The following is a 15,266-nucleotide window of genomic DNA, read 5'->3' as shown; positions in this document are numbered from 1 at the left end:
GTATTGACCCAAATGGTTAACGTTTAGCAGGATTATAAAGCCCTGGAAGCAGTCATATTAATGTTGCATAATAAATGATGCCATGGCAGTGCTGTGTGATAAACTTGGTATTTTTAAGGCTTTCCAAACCTTGCTCTCTGCAGAGGTGATAGCGAGGGAGGTTTTATTACAGTGTTTACTAATAAGCACTTGGGATTTGAGCCGAGCCTTGCTTGGGCTCGCTGGGCTGGCTCCTTCTTGGGCCGCGCTGCTCTGGCTGGCAGCCGCTGCCCCGGGCTGGGCTGCAGGCACAGCGAGCACCCCTCGGGTCCAGCAGCTCCCACATCTCTGCCCACGTTTCTGCTCTCACCCAGAGAAAAGAGCAGAGAGGCAGGTCTGGATGGAGCAGACTGCACGGGGTGTGGCTCAGCTCTTGCTTTCCTGGTTCGCAAGACAATCAATAAACTCCTTTTTACCCTTGCCAGCATTTAACACGGGGTGTTTTTGTCTCCATCCAGGTATTTTTCGCATCGGTGAGATCCGGAGGAAGCAGCCAAGTGTTTTTCATGACCCTCAACAGAAACTCCATGATGAACTGGTAACAGAGGAGCACTCGGCACTTACCTCCGTGGCATTATTTCTAATTTAAAGGACATTAAACACGTGGACTAACACTGTAGAGGCAGGTGCGGAGGGCCCTGCGGATCACCGCTCCCCACGCTCCCCCCGCCGGCGCGGCGCTGCCCCAGGGAGCGGCTCCGGGGGGCTCGGGCACGCGCGGCAGGGACGGGCGCTCGCGCTTGGAATAGGGACACCGCCTCCCCAGGTCTCCTGATTACGCTGTGTTATAGTGGGTTATGAGTTTTCTTCTTCTTTTTTTTTTTTTTTTTTAATTTTACTTTTTCTTTGTCCCCTACTTTGTAAGAACGGGGAAAGAAACAAGTGTCAAAAAGTCTGTTTTTAATTCTGTCTGCCTGCTAGCATCAAATATATAGTATGTTGTAAAGTTACCAATTAAATCTGGTGAGAGACAGCACAATAAATGTACCTTTTATCTTTGTGATGAAGGCCATAACCGTATAGCTGGGTAATTTTAGAAATCTTTTGCCTTCACCAACATTTACATGTTGCTTTTGGCAGCAACGGCTTAACGGATTTTTAAAGAAGAGAAAAATAATAGATTTTTTTTCCCCTCTTTTGGGAAATGGATTTTAAATGGCTAAGCTACTAGCCTTAGACTAATAAAAATCAGCTACCATTTTTGTCAAGTCTGTCCATCCATATTTCTATATGGATCTTCACCCAGTGCTGTGTCGTGACAGGGACAGTGGTGCCGTTTGCTGTTGCTCCGGATGCTGGCGGGAGAGGACGGCCGCCTGCCCGCCGCGGGGGCACCGGGACGGGGACGGAGGGGACCGGGTGCCGTGGGGGGGCCACGGCTGCAGATGGCTCCCGGGGTGCCGCGGGCACTGGGCCCGATGCCGGAGGTGCCGCGAGCCGCGGGCGCTCGCCCCTGGAGGCGATGGGGACGAAGCGAGCCGCCCACCCTGCGCCTTGCTGCATCGGGCTTGTAAAGAGCTTCAAACTATATATATGTGTGTGGTTTCTTCGGCCAAGGGTCTGAATCTATACTCGTTTTCTGCCCCCTCCGCTCCCTACGAATTACCCAACATACAGTGGAAGACAACATCTGTGCCGAAATGTGTGTGTGTTTAGTTCAGGTTGAATCGTGTCCTTATAAACTCTGCTCAGTTGATTTACATTTTCAGTGCGTATCTGGGGTTTTCTTTCTCAGTAGCTGCAAGCATGGCCGCCTGTGGTATTGGGGTGTCGCATAACAAGGTCTGTGTTGCTGGTTTTTAACCTACCTCGTTTTGTTTTGGGTTTTGTTCTCTTTTTTTTTCTTTTTTTTTTTCTTGGTTGGGTTTTTTGTTTTTGTTTTGTTTTGTTGTTTTGCTGTTGATCACAGCACTGTTACCTCCAGCGACATATAGAGAGCTTACCTGGCAATCTTGGTGTACTCAGTAACGATGGCTTTATTAAAAAATGATTAAATCAACAGGACCTGGTCAAACTCGAATCTTTATCCAGGGCAAAAAGTGTTTGCTTGCTGGGGGGTGCAGTGGCGGGGACGGGATGGGTCGGGATGGGACCGGACACGATGCCCACAGCCACGCGGGCAGCACAGCTCGGTGCTGGTGGGGGCAGCCTCCTGGGCCACCTCGTGGGCACCGGGCACCCTCCTGCTGCCGGCCACTTGCCTCTGGTCCAGCACGGCCCCACAAGCTGCAGTGCCGGCCCTAATACCGCGGTGCTGGAACGAACCCCGGGACAAGTCCCATCGCAGACTGATTGCCACCAGCTCTTTGTATTTTCTCTGTGGTCGCTACCTGAAACCAGAGGGGTTTATTAAATTATGTTGCAAACTGATGCCTCTCCTTTCCTCTTTATTTTGCTCCCCTCCTTGATGTGACTGGTTCAGAATACACGGCTTTAAATTATTATTTTTTAATTGTGGGGTTTTGAGTACAGTTATGAAATAAAAAGGAATCGTTGTGTTTAAACATACGCTAGTTTGTGAATGTATTTTTTAAAACCACGGAGTCATTTGAAACAATCCTAAGAAGCCAATATTAACACAGTCCTGTTTACAGTGTGTACATGGACATAACAGATCAAAAGCATTTCTGGTGCCAACTGCAATAAAGCACGAGCCTTCGACACAAAGCCATGCCTCTCAGATTTCTGCGAGCACCATGCAGGGTGATAAGCAGGCAGCAAGTCTCTGGGCTCCAGTGGCTTCTCAGGGCTTGGAGCCGCGATGCTGTTTTCCTGGAGGGTCTCAGGAAGCAACGTTTTGGGGCAGGATGAGTGCACAGGGGCTGGGGTGTCCCAGAATGAGAAATAAAGGCTGCAGTGTGAGATGCATTTGAGCCTGTTGCAGATTTAAAGTGTTTCCAAACCCCTGTCAGAGCACAATTCATGGCTCGTTTCTCACTGCGGGGTGGTTTGGGGCTTGGTATTGCATACACGTATGTGGGGACGGAAGGGGAACGCTCGGAGTGGCCCTAAATGTGCCCCTGGAGCCGGGCTGAGGGGTGGCTGAGGCTGTGGGGCTGCAGTTCCTGGGCTCACCCCTGGCCTCTTGGCCCCTTGCAGCTGGTGCAGGGATTTGGGCACTGAGGCTGCGTGCTGGGCACGGCGCGGGCACCACTCACTGCTTCACTGCAAGACCCGGCAGAGGTTGGTTTGTTCAGCAATGATGTGGCTGCTCAGGGAGCAGGATGCTGCCGCCACCAACACATCCCAGAGGTATCTGCTGGCTGCCCACGTCCCCCTGCAGTGCTCTGGCACCGCTCTCCACCTCCAGACCCAGCCCAAGCGCTCACCTTGCAAACCGCCACGGCCGCAGGTGATGTTACCTGGATGTGCCCGAAGTCCTGCAGTGCGTAACGCTCCCGTGCAAACCTCCGGTGTGCCTCTCCCCGTCGTGCTTTTATCTGGAAATCCACAGCCCTAGGAGCTGCGTCTTCCTGGTTTATTTTTCCTGCTTCGTTTGGTTTGCTTTTCCCAAGAAAGCTGCATCAGAGTAAGCCCAGGACCACAGCAAGGGTGTTTCGGCCACCCCAGCGCAGAGAAACCTCGCTGTCCGTGCTCTGAGCCGCTTTCAGTGCTGTGAGAGCACGCTCAGCTCTTCAGCCTGACACAAACCTTAACCCAGGGCTTTTATCACATCCCATCGTGTTTGGCAGCACCGCTAATTGCGGTAGGCACGGCACAGTAGGCAGCGGGGACGACCAAGCGGCGCGTTACCGTGCGTGCTTCTTGCACATTATTAATTAACGCAGCGAGCAGCAGTGGGAGTGCTGCTGTGGGCAAACAACGCCGAGGGTGCACAGCGGGGTTTTTATCTGTGCATTTCGCAGGACCACCGCCCTCGTTCTCTGGCATCAGCCAGAACTGTGCCTTCAGCACTCGGGCGTGCAGCTCCTTTTCCTTCTGCTCCTGCAGCTCCTGGGGCTGCGCTGGCAGGCGCTGAGCTGACAGCCCCCTGGGGTCATGCGCTGGCTTTACACAGCAGCCCTGGGTCTATACATCAGCTCTGGATTTATAACAGCCCTGGGTTCGCACACCAAGCAGCCTTTTCCCACCTGCAAGCCAGCCTTGAGCTGCCCGCTGCAAACCTGAGCAAGGCGACACGGCCACATCCAGAGCCCAGTTCAGAAAAACACGGGCCGGGCTGTGACAGTGCCACCAGGAGCCAAATTCGTGCTTTAATGTATTTAATTAACGTATTTAATTAAAACTTCACCCAGGGGCACGTCTCTGGCAGTGTGCATCACAGCACTGGGTACCCCAGCATCACCCCGCTCTCTTTTTTTGGTGTTTCCCATCATCCACACCCCACCGGTGCCCCCACTGCTCTCCTCACCTCAGGCACCCCACGCAGGGACACGTGCAAGTGTCCCAGATTCTCCCGAAGCCGGCGGGGCCGCGATCAATGCGCACAGGAATGCAGCGAACACTTTGCCCAGGTTAAAGTTTTACTTTGAGACCAGAGCAAAGATTAGTGGTCTTTTTCTCCTCATTTTTTTTTTTCCTCTTCCTCCGTAGAAGGAGCATGTAGTGCCCATGTGAAGGCTGCCTGAGCATCGGTGACTCACCCTACCTTGGCTGCGGAAGCCACCGCAGCTCACCTGGGCGCATGAATCACCTCGGGGCTGAGTCAGGTCTTGGCGTGCCAGCCCTGGCTTCTGCATCCATCGCCAGCTGATGGTGGCAGTGCCCGCGCCCACGAGACCAGCTCAGACCAGATTTTGCATCAAGGTGCAAAGTTCGGCAGCGCAGCGATACCCGACAGCATCGGCAGCATCGGCAGCGCGGCGCGAGCCCCGTGGTGGGCTTCGTAACGAAAAGGGACGGCCTTGTGGTGGTTTCTGGGCTGTTTTGCTGTGTCGTGTCTCTGTCCATGCCTACAGCGCTCTCCTTCCCTGGCTGCAGGTGGACGGCGGTGGCTGCAGGCGTGAGCCTGCACAGAGACCCCGCACACGTCTGGGTTTGTGCGTCCTCTGTGTGCACGACACACGCACACACCAAGCTGTTTTCAACCAGGTGCCAAGTGATGTTGAAATAAACCACTCGTTTTCTAGCATCTTTGCTACGCGTGCCGGGAAGTTTTCTTCTTGCTGAAGTTCAGCGAGACGTTTGGGGGTTCAGCAAACAAATCCCAGGTGGAAGCCAAGACAGGTGCAGCGCGCCCACAGCCCGGCTGCGGCACATCCCCGAGCCCCCCGCACGCCTCGTCCCGGTGCTGCTGGCTGCCTCACCGAGGGACAGCCAAAAATTCCCCAGGTCCACCCCCTGTCTTTGGGGCCGTCCCGTTCTTTCGTTTGTCCCCCCCAAAATTTCACGGGATTGGCAGGAAGGGCTCAGGGCTGGCCAGATGGAGGATATAAGTGCTGGGACGACGGGTTTCTCATTAACCCTGGAGGTGATATAGCTCCATCTCCCGTGTCAAACCTCGTTGCTGTTCCCGCTGTCCCTCCTCCTGCACTGAGCCCTCGTCCCGCAGCCCAGGACAGAGCCAGGAACGCAGCGGAGGAGCCGAGGGATGGAAAAGAAAAGCAAAATGCAAGCAGAGAAGGTAACCACAGCCCAGCACCGCCTGTGCACTGGAATTTCCAAGGGAAACCAGCACCCAGGGGTGGTATTTATTGCCCGCTAAGAGCAAAACCAACAAAATTTTCCCCCTTAATTATCTGGCCTGTGATGTTTGTGTACAGAGCGGGGGCAAAGGGGCCAAGGGATTATTTGCTGCTATTTTTTAAGAACTTTGTCACCTTACGGGATAATTTCAACCGCGATGAAGGGAAAAGATATTTGAAATGGGATTGCTGAAAAACAAAATCTTGGCTGTTTTTTTTTTTTGTTTTGTTTTGTTTTGTTTTTCTGAGCTGCTCTGCTCCAGCAGCGCTGCTGTGCCCCTTCCTGCTGCCGGCCCCACAAAGCCCCCGGGGACCAGCAGGGCGGTGGGCTCAGGTTGCTCTGTGCAGGGCAGCACCGTGTCCTGCCTGCCCCCGGGGCTTCCCCTTCTCCTTGGGAGCCTGGCAGAGTGACCCCGGGGGCTCACCCGGGGGTCCTGGGGCAGGGCAGGGGCTGAGGCTGTTCTCTGCTCCCTCGGCAGCACCTGACGGGAACGCTGGTCCTCTCCGTCTTCACCGCGGTGCTGGGCTTCTTCCAGTACGGCTACAGCCTGGGCGTCATCAACGCGCCCCAGAAGGTAAGCGCCGAGCCGGGCTGCAGGGTCAGGAGCCCGGGGAGCCCCGGGGTGTCCCCATTCCCTGGTGGAAAACACCCCAAAACACAGCCGGGGGGGTACAGACGTGAGCCGACGGCGATTTTCCTCTTTGCAGGTGATAGAAGCCCACTATGCGCGCGTGCTGGGCATCGTCCCCATGGACAGGCTGGCCACCAACACCTCCGAGGAGGACGGCCCCGTCCCCAGCACCATCCCCAGCACCGTCCCTGGCACCATCCCCAGCACCATCCCCGGCACGAGGGCTTGGGGCAGCACCGAGGGGATGCTCGCGCCCCCCGAGGACCCGGCCGCCTCCCCGCACGTCCTCACCATGTTCTGGTCCCTCTCCGTGTCTGTGTTCGCCATCGGCGGCATGGTCTCCTCCTTCACCGTGGGCTGGATCGGCGACCGGCTGGGGAGGTGAGAAGCAACCCACCCCTTCCCCCCGTTTGAGGCAAAAAGGGCATCTTTCACCCCGATTTTTCCTGCGTGCCAGCCACGAGGCTGTGGTTTGCCCCCTAACAAGGAGGCTGCCGCATAGCCCCACGCACCTGAGGGGGTCTCCGTGGGGCGCTGGGGGGTTGGAGGGCTGGGAGGCACCGGCCTCGTTTCCTCAGGTATTTATGGCTCTCTGTGAGCGCAGAGCCCGGGGCTGGAAGTCCTCCACCTGCCCGCCCTGCTCCCGAGCTCTCCCCAGGCGAGTCACGGCACCCAGACCCCTCGCCAGGAATTTCAGACTTTAGGCAGAGTCGGAGCCTTTCTGTTTGCCTGTTTGTTTTTCTCCAAAAAACGGTGTCCTTCCTACGGAAACGCCACTCATGCTGTTTTTCCTAATACAATGAAAAACCCCTCAAACCTCCAAAATACTGCTCCAAGCATCCCGGGGCTCTGACTTATTAAAACCCTAAATAATTTATTGGACGTTTTATTGCAACGTTGAGCTCTCAGACCAGAGATCAACGAGCAGCATTTACCGATCCCACCTTTCCCTGTATGGCAAAAGCAAGAGGAAGGTTTCTGGATAAGCTTTCCCCCGGCCCTATAATGAGTTTTAGGCACCCCAACTGCCCCCCTGCTGCGTGTCCCCATCGCCCTTTCCCCTCTGGCTCTTTCCTGCGGCGGTGCGGGAGGGCTGGGGGCGCAGGGCTGAGCGGTGCTGCCTCCCTGCAGGGTGAAGGCCATGCTGGTGGTCAACGTCCTCTCCATCGTGGGCAACCTCCTCATGGGGCTGGCCAAATTGGGGCCGTCGCACATCCTCATCATCGCCGGCAGGGCCATCACGGGGCTGTACTGCGGTGAGTGCACACTGAGGGCTTCTCACCTTTTGTAACTTTTTTTTTTTTTTTAATATTTTTTTGGGTTCCCGAGGGGTTTGGCAGGTGGCACTTTGCCTCTCCCCCCACACACCCGTCCTCCTCAATCCGGGATGTTCCCCAGGGGCGTTTGGGCCAGCTCGGTCATAAAACCAGCTCGGTTTCCCTCGCGCCAGAAGGGAGCTGGGAGCAGCACCTTGATGTCAAGGCTGGGTCTTGGTGGTGGCTGTCTCACAGCACGCTGTTAGTCACGGTGTTTGAAAGGTTCCCCGGACAACAGCACTATCTGCAGCCGGCTGCACTTAGTACAGGAGCCCCACGGGTAGGGAGGAGAAGATATCAGGCAGATAATAGGGGATTGTATCGGGATCAGCTCAGAAGTGCGGCTCGCTATCACTGGTACTGGCGTGTAAAGGCAGCGCTGCACTCTGACGGGTCAAGGAAAGCCTGGTGAGAGCTCTTTGCTCCGCAATAACTGCTCCCAGCAGCTCTGCTCCACGCCGGGCTGCCCGTGTTCACGTGCACAGCGCTGCTGGCCCCAAGGGAGGCAGGCAGGGCGGGATATGGGATGTGAGATGTGGGATGTGGGATGCGGGATGTGGGCTCCGTCCTCCCTCCCGGTTTGGGGAGAGGTTCCTGCTGACCATGGAGCTGCCGTCCCGGGGTGCTGACGCCTCGTGTGCTCCCTGCAGGGCTCTCCTCCGGCCTCGTGCCCATGTACGTGAGCGAGGTCTCTCCCACCGCCCTCCGCGGAGCGCTGGGGACGCTGCACCAGCTGGCGATCGTCACGGGCATCCTCATCAGCCAGGTGAGGAGGAGGAGGCACAGGGCAGAGAGGGTATCGCAGGGGTTGGGGATACCCCAGCTGGGAACCTGTGGGAAATCTCCTCTCAAACCCGACCCTATTATTGCAGGTCCTGGGGCTGGATTTCCTCCTCGGCAACGATGAGATGTGGCCCCTGCTCCTGGGGCTGTCCGGCGTGGCCGCCCTGCTGCAGTTCTTCCTGCTCCTGCTGTGCCCCGAGAGCCCCCGATACCTCTACATCAAGCTGGGGAAGGTGGAGGAGGCCAAAAAGAGTAAGACACAGCCTCTGGGGCTGTTTTCACCCCATCCGTGGTACTAAACACCGAGGGGAGAGCCTGGCTGAGTGCTCACAGGTGTCCCTGGGTGCAGCTGCTCCTTACCACACTGCTGCTCTCCACCCCAGGGTTTTAATCTAGGAGGTGCAGGGTTTTCTGTTTCCACACTTTTGTAGGAAATCCCCACGACTGCAATTACGCAGCAAACCCCAAGCAGTTCCTGCAGCAGCTCACACATCCCGCGGCGTGGCCGTGGCTGCTCCATAATCAATGGTTTATCTTTTTTTTTTTTTTTCTCGTTAGGTCTGAAAAGGCTCCGAGGAAACTGTGACCCGATGAAGGAGATTGCTGAGATGGAGAAAGAAAAGCAAGAAGCGGCGAGTGAGAAGAAAGTCTCCATCGGGCAGCTCTTCACCTCCTCGAAGTACCGGCAGGCCGTCATCGTGGCGCTGATGGTCCAGATATCCCAGCAGTTCTCGGGAATCAATGCGGTGAGCCTCCCAAAACCTTTTGTCTCTAAAGAAATCCACGTTTGCCTCCTGTCCTTAACTTCCACGAGGCAGGAATTGCCTTATTCTTTGAGAGAAGGGAGGGACCAGAGTCACTCCAATGTAGCAAGAGTCTTTAAAAATCCTTTTAAAGCTCAGTCCCATCGAGGTGTTTGCCTCCAACACGCCGTGCCGGGGGTCTGGTTTTCAAGATTAAACACGGGGCTGCATGGAAGACAAGTTTTCCATGTGCAAATGCCATAGTTCAGGAGGGGAATTTCAATGGGATTTTTAACTCCCTCAGGTTTCTTGGAAAGTTTCAGCTTTAATTATTGTACCAAATCATTAAAATTTGAAAGATCGGTTGCAATTAAATTGCCTCAAATCTCAGCCAAGCAAGAGCAGCTCTTCCCTCGGGAGAACAAAAAGTTCCCCCTGCCCTGTTACCTAACCCTCCGTCCCGCTGTATTTTCATAGATCTTTTACTACTCCACAAACATTTTTGAGAGAGCCGGAGTTGACCAACCCGTTTATGCAACCATTGGCGTTGGAGTGGTGAACACGGTCTTCACTGTTATCTCTGTAAGTAAATAGTTCTGCCCTAGGCTACAAAAACGGGTGAGCAGCAATTTGACTTTGAAACACGATTTTATCCCGGGGCTGGGGGGTCACAGTTTTGCAGGGCCGACCCTGCACACGCTATGGGAAAAAAATCATTCCCTGGGCATTCCCTCGTCTGGAAAATCAAGCCTTGAAACAGGGCTCGTTGCCAAACAGCTCTGCTGAATGCACCATGAATGAAAGCCGTGTTGCCTTGCTCGGGGAAGCTCAGGTAGCTCAGTGCTGCCCCAAAACCAAAAGTTGCCTTCGAGACACATTCTGCGGGTCCGATTTCCCCGAGGAGCAGGCAGGGGCTGGAGTAAAGCCAGCAGCTCGCAATCTCTCTTATCTGTTTTCTTTCAATTTCCCACCCCTAAGCACACAGCATCTGCATGATTGATATCTGAAGGCTATTCCACGGCAATAAAATAATAGAGCAATTCTCATCAGCTCTGGGCACTACTCTGTAGCAATAAAAGGGTGGCTCCAGTTTTCTTTGCCTTTCCCTCCACTTGTCTCTCTCCTGGGAGGATTAACACAATTCCAATCAGGAGATAATTATTTTTTAATGTGGTCATTAATATAGGAAGAGCAGGAAATGCTCTTTCCCTCGTATTTCTAGAGAGCATAAGGGAGCAAAGGACTTTTGCTCACCGTGAAGTGGGACTAGATGCCCTGTAGAAATACGCAGTCCTAAAAGATCTTTGCCCACCCTATGGATGGCATTGGGGTGAAACTTCTTTAGATAAAGTCCATTGCAGATCCCATGCAGAGGAGAAACCCCGAGTGGTTACAGTGAAACAAGGCACGGAGGCTGTGCAGCCGGAGGAGGGCTGCCTCCAGCTCCGACGGTCTCTTCAGTCCCAGATCCACCCTGGGGACATTTGCTCTTTGCTTCTTTTGGCCATAAGCCCTTTAAAAATTACCCGCATCTGTCAATGAATGACAGACCCCGACCAAAAGGCAGAAGCACTGACGGCCGTGCAGGTCTTGGCAAGGGAGAAGGGAGGATGATCTGCCGCCAGCAGTGAGACCATCCCCTGGGAGCAGTTGTTATAATTGCAGAAAAAAAGATGTCTGAGGTTGAGGTAATGGCCAAAGGTGTCCTTTAGAGCAGAAGGGAAGGAGCAGGCAGCCTCAGAGGGTGTCTTAGGACAAACAGATTTGTTGTCCTCTGGGGCTGCCCGCATCTCCCCACTGGGTGAAGTGGTGAATATAGATGCAGGGGAAATACAAGTCCATAGCCAGAAATATGTGTGTAGGATAAGTTCATTTCAGGCTGTTTGCTGCCGATGGACCTGGTGGAAGGTCCGAGAGCAGGCGGCTGACCGGCTGCGTGTTTCTGCAGGTGTTCCTGGTGGAGAAGGCGGGCAGGCGCTCCCTGTTCCTGGCTGGCCTGATGGGCATGCTGCTGAGCGCCGTGGCCATGACGGTGGGACTCGTGCTCCTGGTAAGGCTCGCTCCTCACATTATCTCTGTGGCTTGCAAATGAGAGAAGACAAACCAGCCCTCGAGGGGAAAGTTTTGAAGCTTCTTCTCATAGAAGCGTGGAAGTCCTCAGAAGGGACATCACGGCCATAGCTGGAGCTGTCTCTGATGAGGGCAGTGCCTTGGGACATCGCACTCTTTGTCCCCTGCAGTCCCACCACACACCCAGCCAGCACCAGCACAAACATTCAGAGTCTCAGTGACACACGTCCAGCCCCCACTTGCCTGAACAGGGGGAAAAATCTGAAAAAGAAACCTGATAAATTAGCGATAACTAATGAGAGAGTCATTTTGGGGCCGTAACGCCGAGCGTGTCCTCTTGCAGAGCCAGTTCGCCTGGATGAGCTATGTCAGCATGATCGCCATCTTCCTCTTCGTCATCTTCTTCGAGGTGGGCCCTGGGCCCATCCCCTGGTTTATCGTGGCCGAGCTGTTCAGCCAAGGCCCGCGCCCTGCCGCCATCGCCATCGCTGGCTTCTGCAACTGGGCCTGCAACTTCATCGTGGGGATGTGCTTCCAGTACATTGCGGTAAGAAACCTCGGGAAAATGGTGCAAATACCTACAGGGCCCAAGGGCAGGCTGGTGGGGTGCGCACGTGTCCCCCGGGTCTCCAAGTCCTCTGGGGTGGGGTGACGAGAAGCCACCCGTGGTGCTGACAGCCGTGTCCCTGCTCTCACTCGCCCCGCTGCAGGACCTGTGCGGATCGTACGTGTTTGTCATCTTCGCCGTCCTGCTTCTGGTCTTCCTCCTGTTCGCCTACCTCAAAGTACCCGAGACCAAGGGGAAGTCGTTCGAGGAGATCGCGGCCGTGTTCCGCCGCAAGAAGCTGCCGGCCAAGACCATGACCGAGCTGCAAGAGCTGCGAGGCGGCGAGGTGGCATAGGCACGGCCACGCAGGCAGGAAGGAGGGACGGAGCCTGGGCTTCCCTCGGGCGCAGCGGGAAACGCTGGGCAAAAGTCTCCTTTCGCACCATCCTGGCAGGCGGCAGCCCAGGGGGACTGCTGACTGCGGCCGCCTGCACCCTCCAGCCACAGGTGCCCACCTGGCGCTTTGCTCTGACACCACGGGCACAGCTGGGCTCAGGAAGAGCCGGGGGAAGCACGGGAGGAACGCGTTATATGCGTGTCCCCACACCCCGCATCGTGCTGAGCTGATGGCCGTGCTAGCGGGGAAAGCACTGCATCGAGTAGGGCCCTCACCCGGCTGGAGCGAAGGGACCGTGTGGGGTGATGCTGAGGCGTCATGCCTTCACTTTTTCTTCTCATGCTCGCCGCTTCCTCCTGCTGAATAAGCTGAGGCCTTGGGCAACCAGCAGCGAGGCAGCGGTGCCGGCGGCTCCGAGCGCCCGCGGTGCTGAGGGACGCAGGCCCCAGGGGTACAGGGCAGCCATGGCTGCTCGCTCCCCTCCCTCACTGCCCTCCTTCCCCACCCTCTGTGCCCATCTTCCTGTCATGATTTATGGTGCTCAGGCCAACTGTAACAGCTAAGGGGACCCCAAAGGGTAAATGGCTCCTGCCCCACTGACTGGGAGGTGCCCCCTGCCTGGCACCGCTGGGGTCTCGTTTGCTGGCTGTGCTTCAGCGTGTGGGAGGGAGGTGGCTGTGTTTCTGTAGCCTTGTTCGTGCTCATTTTGAATTTTGTGTGAGAGAATGCCAGGTGACAAAAGCAAACTGCGAGGATTTTTCTTCCTTTTGGGGGAAAATGTGCTGCTCTCTGCTCTCTGCTCAAGCTTTTAAGGTTTGCACGTTCCCTGGTGTGACACCCGGCTACTGCCCAGCAAGCTCCTCAGGACAGACACCCCGTGTTTATTTAAAGAGGAGGCCCCAGCACTGCTGGGTCACCGTGAGCTCACAGCAACTGCGAGTGAGCAGGGGCCATGGTGTAACCGAAGAGCAAAGATGAAGAAAGGCATGAGAAGAGGTGGGCCAAGGAGGACCACAGCCGGCTGCCGTGGCTTTGGTTTCAGGCAAGAAGGGTCACGGACTTTCCACAGACCTGAACCTCCTTCCTGGGTATACTTTGCCCTCTTGGCATTAAGACCCTAAGGCAAGTTTTGGTTCCTTCTGAGCAGCTGGAGCGCGGGCACGAGGTTCCCCTGGCCCAGCAGCTGGCCCTGTGTGCACACTGGAGCAAGGAGATTTCACTGGAGGCTTTCCCGAGATGCCTGCAATAACAGCGGTTATCTATGTCTGTTACATAAAGGTGGCAATGAACAACATCTGTGGCATCTGTTGGCTTGTGCTCTTGTGTTTTTTTTCCCGTCCGTACATCCCAGCCGTATGTCCAGCTCCAGATGGGAGGTGTTTTGCTGGCAGAGTGCGTTTGATCCGCAGGCAGCAATTGCTGTGCAAGGCCTCTGCTGTAAGACACCGCTCTGCTTGCACGGAGCCTGGGGCAGCTTCACAGCTGGTGCTGTGCCTCTGCAGGGGGAGCCTGTGGGAGGGACGGGGCTCGAGGTGTGTTTGCCCCACTATTAGGGCAGGTGGATGGGGCAGCAGCGGCAGGGAGGGCCCCACATGCCACCCACTGTCCCCAAACATCCCCACTGGGCCCTCCTTGGCCAGCCAGCCCCTACAAGCAGAAGCAGCCTTCCGAAGCGGGCAAATGGCTCAAGCCATGGCTGCACAACGGCCATACAGGTAGTTTGGTGTGAAAACACCAAATGTGCTTCGCTGCACTTCTGCTGGGCTTTGTCCTGATGCCTGAGGAGCCCCTCAGTGATGGGTTGGATTCAGAGCTCCTAACCCAGCGGTGTGGGGTCTGAGCCGGGCAGGCTGCATTCTCCTGCCTATCACTAAATGAATGCCAGCAGAGAGCCTGATTTGCCTATTGTAAAAAAGGCTTTCTGTATGCATTTCAACCCACACTCTGTGAAGCTTTTGGCTGAGCTAGGAGGAAGGGAAATGAGTATTCTTCCAGGCTGGGACCCCCATGGGGCATCCTCTCTCACCTTGTCAGACCACAGCTGGACAACACGCCTTGGTGCATTTTGCTGTTCTCATTCATTTACCTGTATAGCCCCCCAGAGACGATGTTTTGCTCGTCCTGGGATGTTTCAAATCAATTCTGCTAATGGTTGTGCTGTCCATGGGGCAGGCAGCAGCCTGGGAGAGCGTGCGCAGAGCTGGATGCTGCGAAATGCTTCGGCAATCCCTGTCCTCACCGGGGCTGCTGGGGACGGATGAAGCTGATCCACCGGGCTGAGCTGTCACACTGCGCTTGTACCGTGCATGGCAATGCAGGGAAGGGTCAGAGGAGTTTGTTAGCTCTGCAGCCGTGTCTACGTCTGTCTCATCCCATCAGGCTGCAATTAGCATTTTATCTACCCTCGCTACATGTGAGTTCCAGCTGAAACTTGCTCTTATGACACAGCTTGTTCAATCATTATTTTTATCTCTGTTACAGTTTTATTAAGTTGCTAATCATTAAGGTTTAAAAGACCAAGTCATACTTATTAGCTAAATGGTCATTGCACTTTAGTTAACATGCAAAGTATGTTCCCATCCTGTAGTTAGCTAATAATGCAATATAATTAATAGCCCCTAAGAAAGCATCTTGTCAGCAAGAGCTTTGACAGTGTTTTCCAAATGTGCTAAGATGACAGCCATTAAGACTTTTCTGTTGTGTCAGATAAATGGCTAACAATATCTACTTTCCCACTCTCGAGGCGTAATTTAAAAATTAGTTTGACTTCCCTAATCCAATAAGCTCAGGACATTTGGCTCCATTAACACTTTCCACGCTAATTTATCACAGATTTTTCTGCCTCACTTCAGCTTGTTTTTCACCACCGAGCAGAGGCACCTTCCCCCTGCTGAGCCGATGGGCTGAGGATGATGAAGCTGAACCAGGAGCTGCATATTCAGGGCACCAGGCTTTAGGGTCTGATGTATTTTCTGAAGTGCTCTGTGTCTTTCTCTTTCACTGAGACCTATCGGTGCTGAGGAATTGCCAGTCAGGACAGCAGGTCTGGCTCCAGGAGCACACGGAAAGATGGGATTTAATTTAAGTGCTGTGC

The 15,266-nt window shown here is 54.9% G+C and overlaps 2 protein-coding genes across 6 annotated transcripts in view; both read left to right on the top strand.

The window, feature by feature from the left end:
• The window catches only part of TNIK (TRAF2 and NCK interacting kinase), a 140,720-nt gene extending 138,173 nt beyond the window's left edge, over window positions 1-2,547 (top strand). For all 5 annotated transcript variants that reach the window (XM_068692625.1, XM_068692621.1, XM_068692624.1 and 2 more), the window contains one exon: window positions 498-2,547. In XM_068692625.1, the coding sequence (XP_068548726.1) occupies window positions 498-581 (84 nt within the window). In that variant the 3' untranslated portion in view covers window positions 582-2,547. The remainder of the gene's footprint in view (window positions 1-497) is intronic.
• A 2,923-nt stretch (window positions 2,548-5,470) lies between these two features.
• SLC2A2 (solute carrier family 2 member 2) lies at window positions 5,471-13,466 on the top strand. The gene is made up of 11 exons (XM_068692626.1): window positions 5,471-5,623; window positions 6,164-6,259; window positions 6,393-6,697; window positions 7,448-7,572; window positions 8,283-8,398; window positions 8,505-8,667; window positions 8,974-9,161; window positions 9,636-9,740; window positions 11,107-11,208; window positions 11,572-11,775; window positions 11,939-13,466. Exons 1-11 carry the CDS (start codon window positions 5,591-5,593, stop codon window positions 12,128-12,130), a joined length of 1,629 nt encoding a protein of 542 aa, XP_068548727.1. The 5' UTR covers window positions 5,471-5,590; the 3' UTR covers window positions 12,131-13,466.
• The last annotated feature ends 1,800 nt before the right edge of the window (window positions 13,467-15,266 follow it).

The sequence above is a fragment of the Anas acuta genome, chromosome 9 (genome assembly GCF_963932015.1).
Source record: "Anas acuta chromosome 9, bAnaAcu1.1, whole genome shotgun sequence".
Lineage (NCBI taxonomy): Eukaryota > Metazoa > Chordata > Aves > Anseriformes > Anatidae > Anas > Anas acuta.
This window is presented reverse-complemented; position numbering and strand designations above follow the sequence as displayed.